Here is a 15,383-nt window from a genome sequence, read left to right as displayed (position 1 = left end):
TAGCAAAGTTGTCAAAAAAATGTTTACGTTTAGTTTGTTGCCAAATTTGATAAATATATAAAAAATCTTGCCAAAATTTAAATTTGGTAAACGTAATTGGATTCCTTCAATGAAATTGACGGACAGCTGCTTCTTTCTTCTTCTTCTTCTTTTCGTTGCATCTACTGAGGGTGAAGGCAAACATAGTTGGATTCCTTGAAATTGACAGACAGCTACTTTTCTTTTTTTTTTAAGTAAAGAGAGAACTATATTAATGCTTAAATAAAGGGTTACACTCCTGATTTAATAAATCTAGAATTCTTGCGGGAGCACAACCTCCACTCCGCGCAGGACCTAGAACACATTGCCATTTGTGCTAAAACATGTGCTACCCTATTTGCTTCTCTTCTTTCTGTGTGACAAATTCCATTTGTTGAGTCATCGTCAGCAGTGAAAATGAAATGTCAGGGGCCAATCTAACCCATAAACTAACTATGGAACACGCAAAAAAAAACACAAAACAGTTTTTTTTTAAAAAAAAAAAGCTTGTGCTTACATCAGTCTAACAAGTAAAAGCCGTCGATTAAAATTTCCGAAGAATAACGGGTGGCCGAAATTTACGAAGAATTTTTTTTTTGGGGGTGCCATGGCCAGGTCTGGCTGTAAAGAACAAGGCTAGTTTGATTTGAAGTAATTTTTCTTTACCATGGTGCAAGTTTTGCACTAAATTTTTTAGAGTAAAATTTCTATAATGGTAGGCAAAAATTAGCATCGAAACAATTGCCGTATTGAAATTGTAAAAGATAGAAGTAGAATAAAAATTAACTTCAATCCAAACAAGCTTTACTACTCTCCACATTAGGTACCCAAAGTCGCACCATGAGGACTAACGTGGAAAGGCAGCTTTGAAAAATATTGCCAATTTGTAACTTTTTTTAGTCCAAAAATGTTGACTTTCTTAGAAACTTATGTGGCAAGTTTATTCCGGTTTGTATTCCCTCGAAAGGAAATTTCCATAAGAAAAAACGAAACTACTTCCTCCATTTCAGGTTATAAGATATTTTAACTTTGGTCAAAGTCAAACTGCTTTAAGTTTGACCAAGTTTGTAAAAAAAAGTAGTAATATTTTTAACCCAAGACAAATTTATTATGAAAATATATTCAATTATTAATTTGATGAAACTAATTTAGTATTATAAATATTACTATACGAGAAAAATGTCAGTGCGTTGCAACGGGTGAAAGATATTTTAATCTTATTATTGTTGTACGGTTTAGATAAGGTGAAATTCACTATGGGAATTCGCTTGGATATTCTTTTTATAAAATCATGAGCCGCAATTAAGGGTCTAATAATCTCAAGTTAGCATGCAAGTTTTGTAAAGAGATTTCTTATACGACTCCTTCTGTATTTCTAAAAAGAAGAAAATTAAAAACTGACTCAAACACGGATCTATATTTCCAAAAGTGATTGAACTTAAAAATCGATTCAAACACGGATGACGTACCAAAAGTACCGACAAAAGCATCTCCAATTTTTATAATAGTAGAGATTTAATAATAAACTTAGTTAAACTTAAAACAGTTTAAAAACATTAATTAAACGAGTCCACCAAAAAAGCGAAGCTTCTCCCCCACCGCACGGCTTACGTCACGGTGAGGCGTGCCACTGACATCTAGGCCCCACGCGGAGATATTTTCCCGACCCGGCCGGATCACGAAGGGTCCGGAACTCGCCTATAAATACCCACCCCCACCACTAGATCTCGCCTTTCCTTCCGATCTCTCTCCCTCTCTCTCTTCTTCTTCTTCTTCCTTCCCTCTCAACCCGACGACCCACGCGAAGCGAACTCTCGCGCGAGACGAGAGTAGTAAACCCTAGAAACCTAGAGGAGATCCCCACCACCACCATGACGGTGGATCAGAGGACGACGGCGAAGGCGATCATGCCGCCGGTGGAGATGCCGCCCGTCCAGCCCGGAAGGTGAGATCTTGCTCTCCAACATCCCTTCACTTTCCCCTCTCTCTTGTGGTTACTTTTAGGGGGTGGGGTGGTTCGAGTTTGGGCGGGAGTTAGGGGTTGGGGGTTCGCTCGATTCGTTGGTGGATCGAGCGATTTTGGGTGTATGGGTTGTGGATTTTAGGTTGGATTGGTTGTATTTGGGCGGGGTTGGGTGCTAGGGTTGGTGGAATTTGGGGGGCTAGGGTTTCAGGATCTGGTTATTTTGCCTGAATATGAATTGGGGGTGAAGGGTGCAGGGTTGGATTGTGGGGGGTGACCGTGCGGTGTAGGGATCATGGAAGATGTTGGGGATTTTGTTGGGTTGAAAGCTGGGACAGGGTGGGCGATTGGGGGAGGTGGGATCTCTGGATCCCCTTTTAATTGGGCGGCAGTGCTTTGCTGGAGTCCAAATCAATCGTTGTGAATTCCATAGCTAATGTTTGTAGTTGTATATATTATAGGTAAATTGAGTGTTTTGGGTTCGAACCCCTTTGCAAGTTTCGGTTTTTTCCCCTACTGTGGGTGACTTTGGTAGTAGTATTGTTTCAATGGTGTGATTACCTGTTGATTTTGTGTGAGACTGTTCGAATTACTTGTTGTTTAGAGTCTTGAGTAGCAAAGTTATACTACTATGGTTCTAGTCAGCACCATCTCCACAGAAACGTGTCGTATGCCCCGAGTCATCTAACTTAATGTCATTCTTTGTTGCTGTACACTGCTGTTATATTTTTGTAATTTTTGTCAGTTTAACTTCGTAATACAGTCTCTGATACATGTATGTCTATTTGTCTTGTCTTTTGGTAATTAGAAAATGTGGAGGCGAGGAAAGTACTGGAAACCTTGATTCCGTCCAACCGATAGGTATGACTGCTTTGATTTGAACACCTTTCGTAAACAGGAAGTACTGATTGAGATGGGTCCCTTGTGTCCAGCAGTGAAGTGTGAGCACAAAATAACTGCTTGTGTTTCAGCAGGAGCTCTTCCCTGTAATGAGCATGCACTCTTGGCCCAGCAGACCCCCAAGGGAGATGCGCCATCAGTGGGCTCTAAGATTTGGTGTGTTTAACCGTTCTGATATGTCTGGCTTGCTCAATTTGTTGGAGCATGCGGGCTATGACTACCAGGCTTAACTGGTTTTTTAGTATAGAGCTGCACGAAAGTATTTTTTTTCCTTGTCTTTTCACCAGCTGGTTTCTGATCAGCTGGTTTAAGCATATTCGGTTTCTCTCTTGATTTGATCCTGTTCAGCTGTTACATTGTGTGAAATGGAAGAAACAATAACTGAGTAGGTCCAGTGAATAAAATAAGCATCAGTGCTTTTGAGATGTTACGAGTATTTTTCTAAACAATTAGCTCGAGCTTGATTGATTGAGTGAAATAGTACATCTATGTGCGTGTTGCTTGTATGAACTTAAGGAATTGTTCGCAGAATTCATTGAAATGAATAACTGGCAAATTAGAGTTTAGTTATCAAGCGTGATTATCATCATAATAGTACCTGTTTCTGTGGATATGGTCTGTTTGTAGGAACATATGAAAGCATATGTGTTTGTGGAGAACAGTTGATGGCACTGGGGTTATTGAACGCGTTTAGTTCATGTTTCTGTGGAGATGGTCTACCTTGTGGGAAACATTCATTGTTCTGTTCTGCTATGTCCTTTTCCCTTGGTTATGTGGATATTTTCCCTGAATCTGTAGAACAATTACTAAAGTTAAGCTCCTTGTTTAGCAGGAAAAAGCGACCACGGAGATCACGCGATGGACCTACTTCAGTTGCAGAGACCATCAAGCGGTGGGCCGAGCTCAACAATCAGCAGGAGCTTGATCCACAGGGTCCAAAGAAGGCAAGGAAGGCACCTGCAAAGGGTTCAAAGAAGGGCTGCATGAAGGGGAAAGGAGGACCGGAGAATACACGTTGTGACTTCCGTGGTGTGAGGCAACGTACCTGGGGCAAGTGGGTTGCTGAAATTCGGGAGCCGAATCAGCAAAGTAGACTCTGGTTGGGGACCTTCCCAACTGCCGAAGCTGCAGCTTGTGCTTATGACGAGGCAGCCAGAGCAATGTATGGTCCAATGGCTCGCACTAATTTTGGCCAGCATCATGCCCCTGCTGCTTCCGTTCAGGTTGCACTAGCAGCTGTCAAATGTGCTTTACCTGGTGGTGGCTTAACAGCAAGCAAGTCTAGAACATCCACTCAGGGTGCATCAGCAGATGTTCAAGATGTTTTAACTGGTGGCTTATCAGCATGCGAGTCCACTACAACAACAATTAATAATCAATCTGATGTCGTCTCTACCTTACATAAGCCAGAAGAGGTTTCTGAGATCTCTAGTCCACTGAGAGCTCCACCAGCTGTCCTGGAAGATGGTTCTAATGAAGACAAGGCTGAATCGGTTACCTATGATGAGAACATTGTCAGCCAGCAGCGTGCCCCTCCTGAAGCCGAGGCTAGTAATGGAAGAGGCGAGGAGGTCTTTGAGCCTCTGGAACCTATTGCCAGCCTACCAGAGGACCAAGGAGATTATTGTTTTGATATTGATGAGATGCTGAGAATGATGGAAGCTGACCCTACGAACGAGGGTTTGTGGAAAGGCGACAAAGATGGATCAGACGCCATCCTGGAGCTTGGCCAGGATGAACCTTTCTACTACGAAGGGGTTGATCCAGGCATGCTGGACAACTTGCTCAGGTCTGATGAGCCAGCATGGTTATTGGCAGATCCTGCGATGTTCATCTCCGGTGGCTTCGAAGATGACTCTCAGTTCTTTGAGGGCTTGTGATTTCCCCTTGGCGGCAGCCGGCCATACTAAAATTTTCTGGTGCTTTGGTCGGCTAGCTCCTGCACATCGCCCTCAGGATCAGCAAGAGAAACACTGGACCGGATTGGGTTCGTTGGTGGAACTGGATGAGCATCTAGTAGCTAAGGAAAAAAGATCCTTTTATTTAGTTCTGTAGGCAATGGAACTCCTTGAGAACTCCGTTTCAGTGTTTGTTAATTTGATAACGCTTGCTTGTTTGTGTGTGTATATCGATCTCTTTTGAAGCAATGAGAAAAAAAAAAGGACTGAAGAAAATGTGTATATATTCCAAGCGTTCTTCAGCCTTTCTTAGCCTTCATATTTTACCTATGCACGTGGGATGTTGCAGTTTTAGAGCTTGTGAGCCTTCTCTAAAACCGGGGATTAAAATGCGACTAGGCACGATATGTTCAATCTAAACCGAACTCCCTAGGGTGTATTTATTTGGTGTTGTCTTTTTTTCATTATCCTAAGATTGCAAGTTACAAAGACGAATACCCGTCCTAGTACCACCGATATTTGCGATACCAGTTGCGACATTTTGAGATGAAGAGATCAAGAGAGTATTTTCGTTGCTGTTAGTATGTACTATGTTTTATAATTGTACCCCTCGTTATGCTAATTACTGAAGCCTCCGTAGAGAGTACCGAACATTCCCCATATTTAGCAAGCGACCTTTTAAGATGCTTCATAATTTAGCAAGCGACCTTAAGGTACTTGCAAACCGATCCTAATAGGGAAACAAAACCATGCTGACTAAGCTGAACAAACGTTGCAGAAGTTAACCAAGCAGGCAGGCAGCTCCAATCGTATGCGCAGTACGGCAGTAGTGTGACGATGTGCGTCTGTACTCCCGATAGTTGAACTACGCCAATATTCTTTAAATAAATGAAAAACAAATTGAATTAGGTCTTTCTTCTACTTTTGGCCTTCACCATCCTAGGTTACACATTGTACATACACACTCACATGTGCCAACCAAGAGAAGACGGGCAAAAGTTGTGAATGCTACCACGCTATGTTGTTATCAGATCTTCGGGCGTATCCACTCGTCTCCTCTGCAACTGTCTCCCAACCCTCCACGATCTTCTCAGCGTATGCAGCCTGTCAGACACAGGCAACAGATTATTTCAGTTCTCAGCTACTCACAGAAAACCAAGGTTTTCAACATCTGTGTCATGTGCACCAACATCATAATGTGCAATCTATTCGGAGCAGCACAGATACTGGAGTACCAAATAACCTATATTTTAGTTACTTTAAGTGATGACCCAATATTGTAGTCACCAAGAAAATTATGGATCAAGGTGCTTTTTTGGGCAAAGAAAAAAAATAAAGAAATAAAAAAAAGGCAGAGGCTTGAGAATAATACTTGGCTTGTAACATATCCTTTTATCATCTCAAGCATATCCTCCTTCTTCTCTCGGTCTAGTCTGTTGAGTTCACTTCTATTATTTTCCTGCATATTGTATAACCACATTGTAAGGCACTCGCTAAGATAACTAGATAATAGACTGCAGTTAGATGACAGTAGTAAGTTTTTGGTTGAAGGCTGTAAAAACATAAAGAACAGCACACCGCTTACAACAAGCGATCTAAACAATTTAGTGAAGCAATACTGCTGCCAAACCTAAAATCAATGCAGTTGTTCTGAACTTATAAAGTTCTGATCCATGCAAGCAAGTCAGTGGAGACTTCTTCATAATTTGCTCATGGGTGATAAGAAAGTATGCTCCAGAGTGTGAATAAAGCCTCACATGAGCGTCATCGGTATTTCCTATGCAGATTATATTTTAATGTATTTGTGATTAGTCTAGTTGATTAATAAATTTGGCACACAGCTCGGAGCTACATGTGTTAAACAATTTGGAGATAAAGGAACAGAAAACAACATTAAGGAATAATGGTTTCATGGTACAGATGACAGAAAAGTAGTTCTGAATCAGTATGAAAATTTGCACAACATTGGATTCTTGAAGCAATTTAACAAGCGACTTAGAGAGAAAGTGGTAAAATACACAAAGGTAGTTAATCTAATTTTGCATAAAAGCATAAATTATAGATCGTCACAGACTCTCACAGTTATATGGGCCTAAAAGATAACTAGCACTAAAAACATAATAGTATATATGCTTTGTCTGCTATTGGTCTTATCATTGGCACTGAATTATACTGTTCAGTTCGTAGGACAAGATTAGATGGGGCGTGTCAGTTCTACGAAGGGTTGCCCATGTATTTGGACAATTAAACACATGAAACATAGCGATTACCTTGATTCTCTCATATTCCCTTAGTGCACAGCATTTAGCATCTTCAGTAGCCCTTATTGTTTCCCTTAACTCTTCAACTTTGCGAAGCCTAGATTTATCACCACCAAATATTTTTGATGCAGCTGCTTCGAGTTTTTCAATCCTCAATTGCAATGATGCCAGGTCTGACATGAGCGTTTGTACAGTCAATAATGCACTTGACCGATCAGAAAATGCAGTATGGACAGACAGCATTATCCCTAGATGTTCATGGAGAGTGTCCTGCATAAGGAAAACATTTTGGAATAAGACTACTTCAGAACCAGGAGAACTAACAACAACAATCAAACGATTTCAGGTGTTACCAGATATTTGACAGTTTGCGTATTCAAATCTCGACATGCTCGGCTAGCTTTGACAGCTGCAGTGGCTATACGTTTGCTGTCAGCAGCTCTTATCCTCTGAGAGTCATACATTGCTTCCTCCGTCTCAAATTTTGTAAGTTTGATGAATGCCAATCCAAGTGCCCCCATTGTTTCACCCATATCTTGCTGAGCCTTCACAAGTGCTTCAGCCTATGAAAAAAAACAGAAAGAAGGCAATTAACTACCCTCTAAACAAAAACAGAAGGCCAAATAACGTAGAGAGCTACAGTTGCAATACTACTAGCTTCATCAAAACGATTTTTTGCACTTTACAGCAACACTCAAATTTTGGTATATGATAGATGCTTCATTCTCATATCAACTATTTGATTCATGATATCAGGATAACTAGAATTTTGTAACTTCTCTTGGTATGGTTAATGGTTATGAACCCAACTAACAATATCGTTCACCTTGAGGACTCTAATAATGTTGAGCAATAGCAAGTATAGAAAAATTCCTCAAATGCAGTTAGGCCATAATAAGCTAGCTCGTCAGGCAATAATACGTGCATTTCATGGTTAGAAATAAAATTGGCAACCAAATAGAATAGCCATGGTCAAGCTAGTTAATGATTAAACGAAGTTCTGGTCTTGTGAGTTGTGAGAAACAAAAAAAGAGCCCCTAAAAGAACACATCTAAACTACACCATTCAAATGGCAACAGACTAAACACTTCTCATAGCATGGTTAACAACAAAAGGAACAATGAGAGACAGAGAATGACACCACAACTGGACTTAATAGACAAAAGAGGAACAATTCTATAAGGTCTGATAAAAGCATCTCTTGGTCAAAAATGAGTGCAGTGAACTTGAGCCTAAAACCAGGAGTCCAGGACTTCACTGCTATAGTACCCATTTTTTCCGGTGTGTCTACTAAAACTATCATCAAACAAATAGTAGCAGCCTTCAAAATCCTTGTATGTTGTCCTATTAGTCCACAATACCAATACCATGATAACCTGGGTTCCACGTGTGTGATGGTGCAATTAGAATATGTAGAGCCTAGTCTTAAATTTAATGTTTCAAAGACACATGAGGGATGCATTTTATGTTAAAGGGCAAAGTAAGGACGCAAAGGAAGCACAAAAAACATGGGTACCAACTATAAGGACTTGGTACACTAGACCAGCTTTGTGATATGAAAATTATTAGCCCATAGCATTCTTAAAAGCATTATGCTTTTGGTTTAGTACTCATTTTCACTCCATCCTTGTTCACAACAAAAGCAGATGTATTCATTTGAACAACAACGATCGCATGCCCACTATTAATGAGAACTACTTTCAGCTTCTTGGAATAAAATACTCATTAAAGGATTAATGGAGCAAGTATTGCATAGTTTCATTAATAGTTTCATTAGATTTACTAACTTTTAATTACAAAAGGACATAATTCCAATGAAGAGGAGTTAATAGGGGGCAGCCTAGTCAGTAGGGGTACCTCTAATACGCGAGTGATCGCGTGCGCAGGGAACACACGATCGGGAAAAAAAAACCCATGTGTACAATTGCATTGATGCATTTTCAGGTATAAACATCCACACGCTTGTTTTTCTTCAGTTCTAGATATAATTGATTTTCAGGTATAAACATCCACGCGCTTGTTTTTCTTCAGTTTTAGATATAGTTGGTTTGCATTAGTTGATGCCTATTGCCCAACATAAACATATCCCTAATAAAAGGTACTAGTTGGTTGTCACATATTATTTGTAGTGGTTTGGGGTGACCTAACATCCTAGTGTAATTAGGTTGTTGTTTTGGGTCACAACGTACTATTTTTCTATGTAGGATCTTCATGCAAACAAACATCCCGTGTATAAACTTTACAGAGAGAATCTTTCTGTGTATAAACTTTATACACAGAAACTTCCGATCTAGAAACTTTATTCATATAAACTTTTTATATAAAAAGTTTCTATAGATGAATTTCAAACGAATTTAAAAAATCAAAAAAGAAAAAAATGGTATGCACTTTTTATTGGACCAAAAGCAGGCCCACGGAGGTAACCACATACAAATTTTGATCTGCAAGTATGCACATCTTGTTGGCATCAAGAAAAAGAGAGAAAAGCTAACTTGCATCCATCAAAACCAGTAACAGAAAAAAAAAAGAAACAGCCGCAAGAAGCGGTTAAAAAAACAAGAAAAGAAAAGAAAGAGGAGTTGATCTCGGGAGCACGAGCCTGGCAAAAAGGGAAAGGAAACCAATCGTGGCACTGAGATTCCAGCAACCAATCGTGCATTATCGATTTCGAGTCATCAGTACTAATTGATCTCAGATTTGTGGCTTGTCCAAGACAATGATTCGTTAAGATTGGAGGGATTACTATCAGCGGAATTATGTACACAACAATTAGCCAGGCTAGTGAACAGTGTCTAACCCATCACATAATGAATAATGTTTTATCTCTGTTGACTAACAAGACAGAGCTGACTACTTAAATATCACTTTAAAACAAGTATTTCTGGCGTATAATCACCAATTTATTATATATGCTAGCATTTTCATTTCGAAACCTCTCCTTGTTTATATATACAATCATCAAAACTGGCATTTAGACAGCATTGAATAAAACAATGTTTGACCAATCAAATGGGTTCGTAATTACTACCCCTACTAAATCCTCTTATTGTTTTTTATGGTTGCAAATAAATGCAAAGATTCCTCTGATTCTCTCAATGTCACCTTCCTACATGCTGCAAATGTAGGGGGTGTTTAGATCCACTGGCAAATTTTTTTGCCCCGTCACATCGAACGTTTGAACACATGTACGGAGTATTAAATATTGACAAAAAAAATAATTACACAGTTTGCGTGTAAATTGCGAGACAAATCTTTTAAGCCTAATTGCGCCATGATCTGACAATGTGGTGCTACAGTAAACATTTGCTAATGACAGATTAATTAGGCTTAATAAATTCATCTCGCAGTTTACATGCGCATTATGTAATTTGTTTTGTTATTAGTTAACGTTTGATACTTCAAATGTGTGTCCGTGTATCTGATGTGACCCAGCAAAATTTTTTGCCGGTTGAAGTAAACATAGCCGTAAGCAGCAAATAATTCGTCATACTACATAATGATGACCTTTGACATTCACTTATGCGATATTATGCTGGTCTAGCTCATGTGTTTCGCAGGTAGGCCTATGAAATACTCCCTCCGTCCTATAAAAAAACCAACCTAGTACCGGATGTGACACATCCTAGTACTACGAATCTGGACATACATATGTCCAGATTCATCGTACTAGAATATGTCACATCCGGTACTAGATTCGTTTTTTATGGGACGGAGGGAGTACGCTATTTTATAAAGTATATTGGGGCATGGGAAAATGTGACCGAAACTTGCAGGATATTGCTTTCGTGTACTGTAACACGCAGGCCAAAGCAATGCCTTTTCATGACTGGAGTAAGACATAGATTCAGTCTTCATTTTCCAAAACAAATGTATCGAACCATTCATTCGATTTCAACCCCTAGCAGCTTTCAATGTGTGCCAACAGTACTCATGTTGTATTTAGACCAATTTCGATTTGAGATGTGACTTTCTTTCCTTTCTATATACTTTCCATATCCCCAAAGTCCATACTTAGTGTTAATTTGCACAGAACCTTACCATCACATAATAGACGCTACATCCTATGTTTCATATTTTGTACTAGCCATTCAGGTTCAGAAAACAAGATTAAAAATGGATGGTAATATGACTTGGGTTATTGTTACAAGCGAAACGTTAATTGCAGGCCCAATGTTTGCAGTTAATTTAACGCTGGGTTGTAACACCGCAAAGTTTTGCCTTAAAAAGATAAGAGTGGACAAGAATGTGTTAGCATACATCAATAGTCTATCCTAAATTGCACATTTATTTGATTATTAATAGTTCTCGGGGGGAAAAGGTAATTATATACCAATTAAAAGTTTTCAGGTAGAAAAGGTTTATAATTTATCATCTAGTACTGAATAACTTGGCTTAGACTAGCTTTTAGTGGGATACAGTAACTACTAAGATTTTGATTTAGATTGTATCCGTATTTGGCAAACCTACTAAGAATTTACATTGCATTACATCAGTGATCACTCCATCAGATAAATCAGATCCAACTAACCCATATCTCCAGTAACATTTGATGAGAGATTACCTGTTGTGATGCGCTAGTCAACTGCTGCTCCCAATCCTGCAGCTTCTGCTTTTTGTCTAGGAACTCCTTATCCTCCTCTACCAAAGGCGGCCTGACGCCGCCCCAGTCAGACACGACTGATTGCTTCAGCTCCTTAAATATCCGCAGAAGGTCCCTACCGCCCTTGGCTGGCTGCACCACCTCCTGCGGCGCAGCCACGGCCTCCTCGCCGGCGAGCAGCTGCCGTGGCAGCCGCGCTGCGCCGTCGAGCATCCGCGAAGCGACATCGGTGGTGCTCGGCAGCGGCATCTTGCCCTCGGCCTGCAGGAAGACGCGCAGCTCGTCGCTGGGGCCGATCGCGGGGTGCTCGGCGAGGCGCCACAGGTACCTCTCGAGGGCGGCGCGGCGCTGGGCGACGAACTCGTCGCGCTGCATGACCTGGCTCTCGACGGTGTTCTTGTCCGGGCGCGGGGGCACGAAGTGGCCCCGGAAGGCCTCGGCGAGGCGGTCGGCGAGGGTGACGAAGTCGCGGAAGCGGCGGCGGACGGCGTGGCGGCGGTGGTCCCCGCGGCGGGCGCTGGTGACGAGGTAGGAGATGTAGGTCGGGGCGGATCCGGGGACGAGGGAGGTGGCGGCGGGCTCGGCCTCGGGCGTGGGGTCGGAGACGGCGATGAGGGCGTAGTCGGACGCGGCGGATCTCGGGGAGGCGGAGGCGGAGGCGGATGCGGAGCGCGGGGAGGAGGAGGAGGAGGCGGCGACGTCGGCGTAGGAGGGCGGGTCCACGAAGGAGGAGGAGGAGGACGGGGAGAGCGGGAAGGCGGCGGCGGCGGCGATGGTTGGGGAGGGCGGCGAGGCGGCGGCGGCGGCGGAGGAGAGGAGGGGATCGAAGGTGGAGGCGACGGAGGCGTAGTCGGAGGCGAGGGGGAGCGTCTCCATGTCGCCGTCCCCGTCGCCGGCGGGCATGTCCGGCGGCGCCGTGGAGGACATCATGGCGGCGCGGCGAGGGTTGCGGCGCGGCGAGGGGTGGGTGAGACGGCGTGCGTGCGCGTGTCTGTGCTGCGTTGCGGTTAGTTGCGGTGGGGTGCGGTCACCGCGCGGTAGGGATAGACGATCGCGCGCGCCCACGTGGCCTGTCGTGCGCCTATCGGACAGCGTGGAGTACGCGAGAAGTTAACTAGACTTTCACGATCGGGTTTACCGCCAGGGAGATATTTAACCATTTGCCACATTTAGATGTGGCAATTAACTTTTTGCCACTGGACACATGTGGACCCACATGTCATTGAGATAGGGGTGGTAAATAGTTATTTGCCAAATCTAAAAATGGCAAATAGTTAAAAGCCCCACCGCCAGGGGAGACCGCCGTGAGGTCGCGTCGAATGATCCAACTGTTGGCTCCCATCGTTTTGCCAAATTATATGGGTCTGTTTGGTTTATTGGAAAGAGAAAATTGACATTAGCCATCGTGGGGTTAGGGTTTCCTCATAATGACATGGCTTTGTTATAATGCGATCTTCAAACGTACCCATCTTGCCACACTGTCATTTCAACCAATTTCGGTGATTTGCAAATGTTTTCCACTGTGATCTGTCATTTTTTCCCCTATGTACCTATCGCAGCGGCGATGAGCGGCTGCGACGACGACTAGGCGCACGGCTGCGGTGCGGAGGCCTCCTCGCCGTCGCCATCATCGTCGGCACCGAGCTTACGGCGGCGGCACAGGCTGCCCGAGCTCCGCAAGTCGCTGCTCTCCTTCGACGCGGCCACCGACTCGCCGGAGGCCTCCTGCTTCGTCGTCGCGGCCACGTCCTCCTCCACCTTGACGCTATGGTCACCGGCGTGCGCCGCTGGAGAGCCTCTCGTCGCTGTTCGCCGTCTCCGGCTTCCCCTCGCCGTCGCCGTGGATGCTTTGTTCTCTCTCCTCTCTGATGTTTAGTTCTTACCAGATGGAGATATTGCATCACTCAACCTCGTGGTGGAGCTCAGCGGCGCGTAGGCGGCGGAGCTCGTCCATCCACCCATAGGCGATGGGGGCATCAGGGCTGCCCTCCGCCTCATCCTCCATCTCCTCTTTCTCCACCGCCGAGGCCACGCCGCCGTCGCCGACGAAGAAGCGGCGGTGTAGCCGACGGAACCAAAGGCGACAGCTGGTGGGCGTGAGGCTTGGGCACACGGCGAGGGGGCTCCGCGTCTGCACCTCCTGCTGCCTCCGACGAGTCGGTGGCCGCATCGAAGGAGAGTAGCAACCTGCGGAGCTCGGCTAGCTTGTGCAGCCGCCGTAAGCCCGACGCCAATGATGGGGTTTCTACTAAAACAGACTGACAAGGGCATTTGGATCAAATCAAATAAGTAAAACAGTGAAAAACATTTGCAACTCACTAAATTGGTTGAAATAGCAGTGTGGCAAGATGGGTACATTTGAAGATAGCAGCATAACGAAGCTACGTTCGGAGATGGTATTTCTCCCTTGGCAAACGATGGCTAAATGTCAAGTTTCTCCCTTGGTAAAGGCTAGCCTAGCCTTACCTAGCAAGGCTAGTTATTCGGTTAAAAAAGCTAGCTTTTAGGAGCAAGCTAGCCTTGCGGGGCGAGAAAAATCTCGTTAGCCAGGGAGAGCCGATTCAGCTAGCCTTCAATGGCAAAATTCTACTCATGCAAAAAAGGTAAACGGGAAAGCTGTACTCGCACGAAAAAATGGGGATAAGAAGAGAGCGACCTAGACTTCTCCGAAATCAAAGATATTCTTCAACAACTCGCTCTAATCTCGTCGCCCTCTTCTCATTAAAATCGGCCTCTCCACCTACCAATAAAAGCCACAACCATCTGGGGGGGAATCGATCGGCAAAGAGGCAAACTCGTCCGCGAGAACTTGATCTACAGGGTAGGCACGTAGCCGCTGCTGGATCTTCTTTCCTCTGCTACACCAGGGCTTGTCCTCTTCTTTTTCAGGTATGTTCGATTACTCCATGAGAACACGAGCATAGTTCTAGGTGGGTGAACATGGATAGAGTTTTGCTTTCTACCTGATGTGGTCTTGTGATGTCAATAGCATTTACTGTGATGTTACTTGTTCAAAGAATTATCTAGAGTGCTCAATTGTGAATTCTTTTTTTTTTTTGGCTACTGCTTTGAGCGACGGGCAGAGTATTAGCAAAAGAAGACTATTCATATAGCCAATTCTTCTGGCTGAAATATATATTCCATCAACTACAGTGCACATATATAGATGATTTTAGGATGTTAGAAGCTATATAATTTTTTGTTCACTTAGAATCTTTAATTATCTTGTGTTCTACTATACATATACAATTGTTCCTGCTATTTTGGATGTATCACTAGTAGTACTGATTTGCACATATAACCATGGTATGTTCTTAATTGACTATAGATGGACGATAATGTGCCAATCAATAGGTGAATCGTTTTCTTCAATGCTTTTATAGTGGCATATTGGACACTGATCATTTATGTGCGTAACACTAGAGATCCAGTTAGATATTCATTGTTAGAGAAAAACATAAAGAGGATGGCCTATCTATAGAAACATTGCATTTCTGAACTGCATATGGGTAAATCGGTATTTTTCAAACTGTGTCATAATTGCGTACTATGAGACAATTAAGAGATACTTGGCATTGTACCATAGAGGAACAAATTGCCATGTTTCTCACTACAGTGGGTCATCATAAAAAAATAGCGATATCAGCTTCCATTTCATCCATTTCACAAGATCCGGTGAAACTGTGAGCCAGTACTTCAATCAAGTGTTATATGCAATCGGGCATCTTGGACCAGAAATGCTT

General features: G+C 43.1%; 2 protein-coding genes across 9 annotated transcripts; one reads left to right on the top strand and one right to left on the bottom strand.

Moving 5' to 3' along the window:
• The first annotated feature begins 1,747 nt into the window (after positions 1 to 1,747).
• LOC4338484 (dehydration-responsive element-binding protein 2B-like) lies at positions 1,748 to 5,098 on the top strand. Of its 7 annotated transcripts, none has more exons than NM_001402515.1 (4): positions 1,753 to 1,963; positions 2,790 to 2,842; positions 2,956 to 3,037; positions 3,714 to 5,085. In NM_001402515.1, the coding sequence occupies exons 1-4, from the start codon at positions 1,890 to 1,892 to the stop codon at positions 4,759 to 4,761; spliced, it is 1,257 nt and encodes a 418-aa protein (NP_001389444.1). In that variant the 5' UTR covers positions 1,753 to 1,889; the 3' UTR covers positions 4,762 to 5,085. The 7 variants fall into 7 exon arrangements, with proteins under 7 accessions (XP_066166329.1, NP_001389446.1, NP_001389445.1 ...); NM_001402513.1 differs by having other exon boundaries at positions 3,711 to 5,085; NM_001402514.1 differs by having other exon boundaries at positions 2,953 to 3,037.
• A 438-nt stretch (positions 5,099 to 5,536) lies between these two features.
• On the bottom strand, positions 5,537 to 12,655 carry LOC4338483 (sorting nexin 2A). Of its 2 annotated transcripts, XM_015784164.3 has the most exons (6): positions 11,602 to 12,655; positions 7,394 to 7,603; positions 7,050 to 7,310; positions 6,152 to 6,238; positions 5,749 to 5,883; positions 5,537 to 5,657 (listed from the first exon to the last, which is right to left on the bottom strand). In XM_015784164.3, the coding sequence occupies exons 1-5, from the start codon at positions 12,568 to 12,570 to the stop codon at positions 5,788 to 5,790; spliced, it is 1,623 nt and encodes a 540-aa protein (XP_015639650.1). In that variant the 5' UTR covers positions 12,571 to 12,655; the 3' UTR covers positions 5,537 to 5,657; positions 5,749 to 5,787. The 2 variants fall into 2 exon arrangements, with proteins under 2 accessions (XP_015639650.1, XP_015639649.1); XM_015784163.3 differs by having other exon boundaries at positions 5,640 to 5,883.
• Positions 12,656 to 15,383: the final 2,728 nt, after the last annotated feature.

Source organism: Oryza sativa, chromosome 5 (assembly GCF_034140825.1).
Source record: "Oryza sativa Japonica Group chromosome 5, ASM3414082v1".
Lineage (NCBI taxonomy): Eukaryota > Viridiplantae > Streptophyta > Magnoliopsida > Poales > Poaceae > Oryza > Oryza sativa.
The sequence above is the reverse complement of the archived record's forward strand: the minus strand, read 5'-3'. Positions and strand labels throughout refer to the sequence as shown.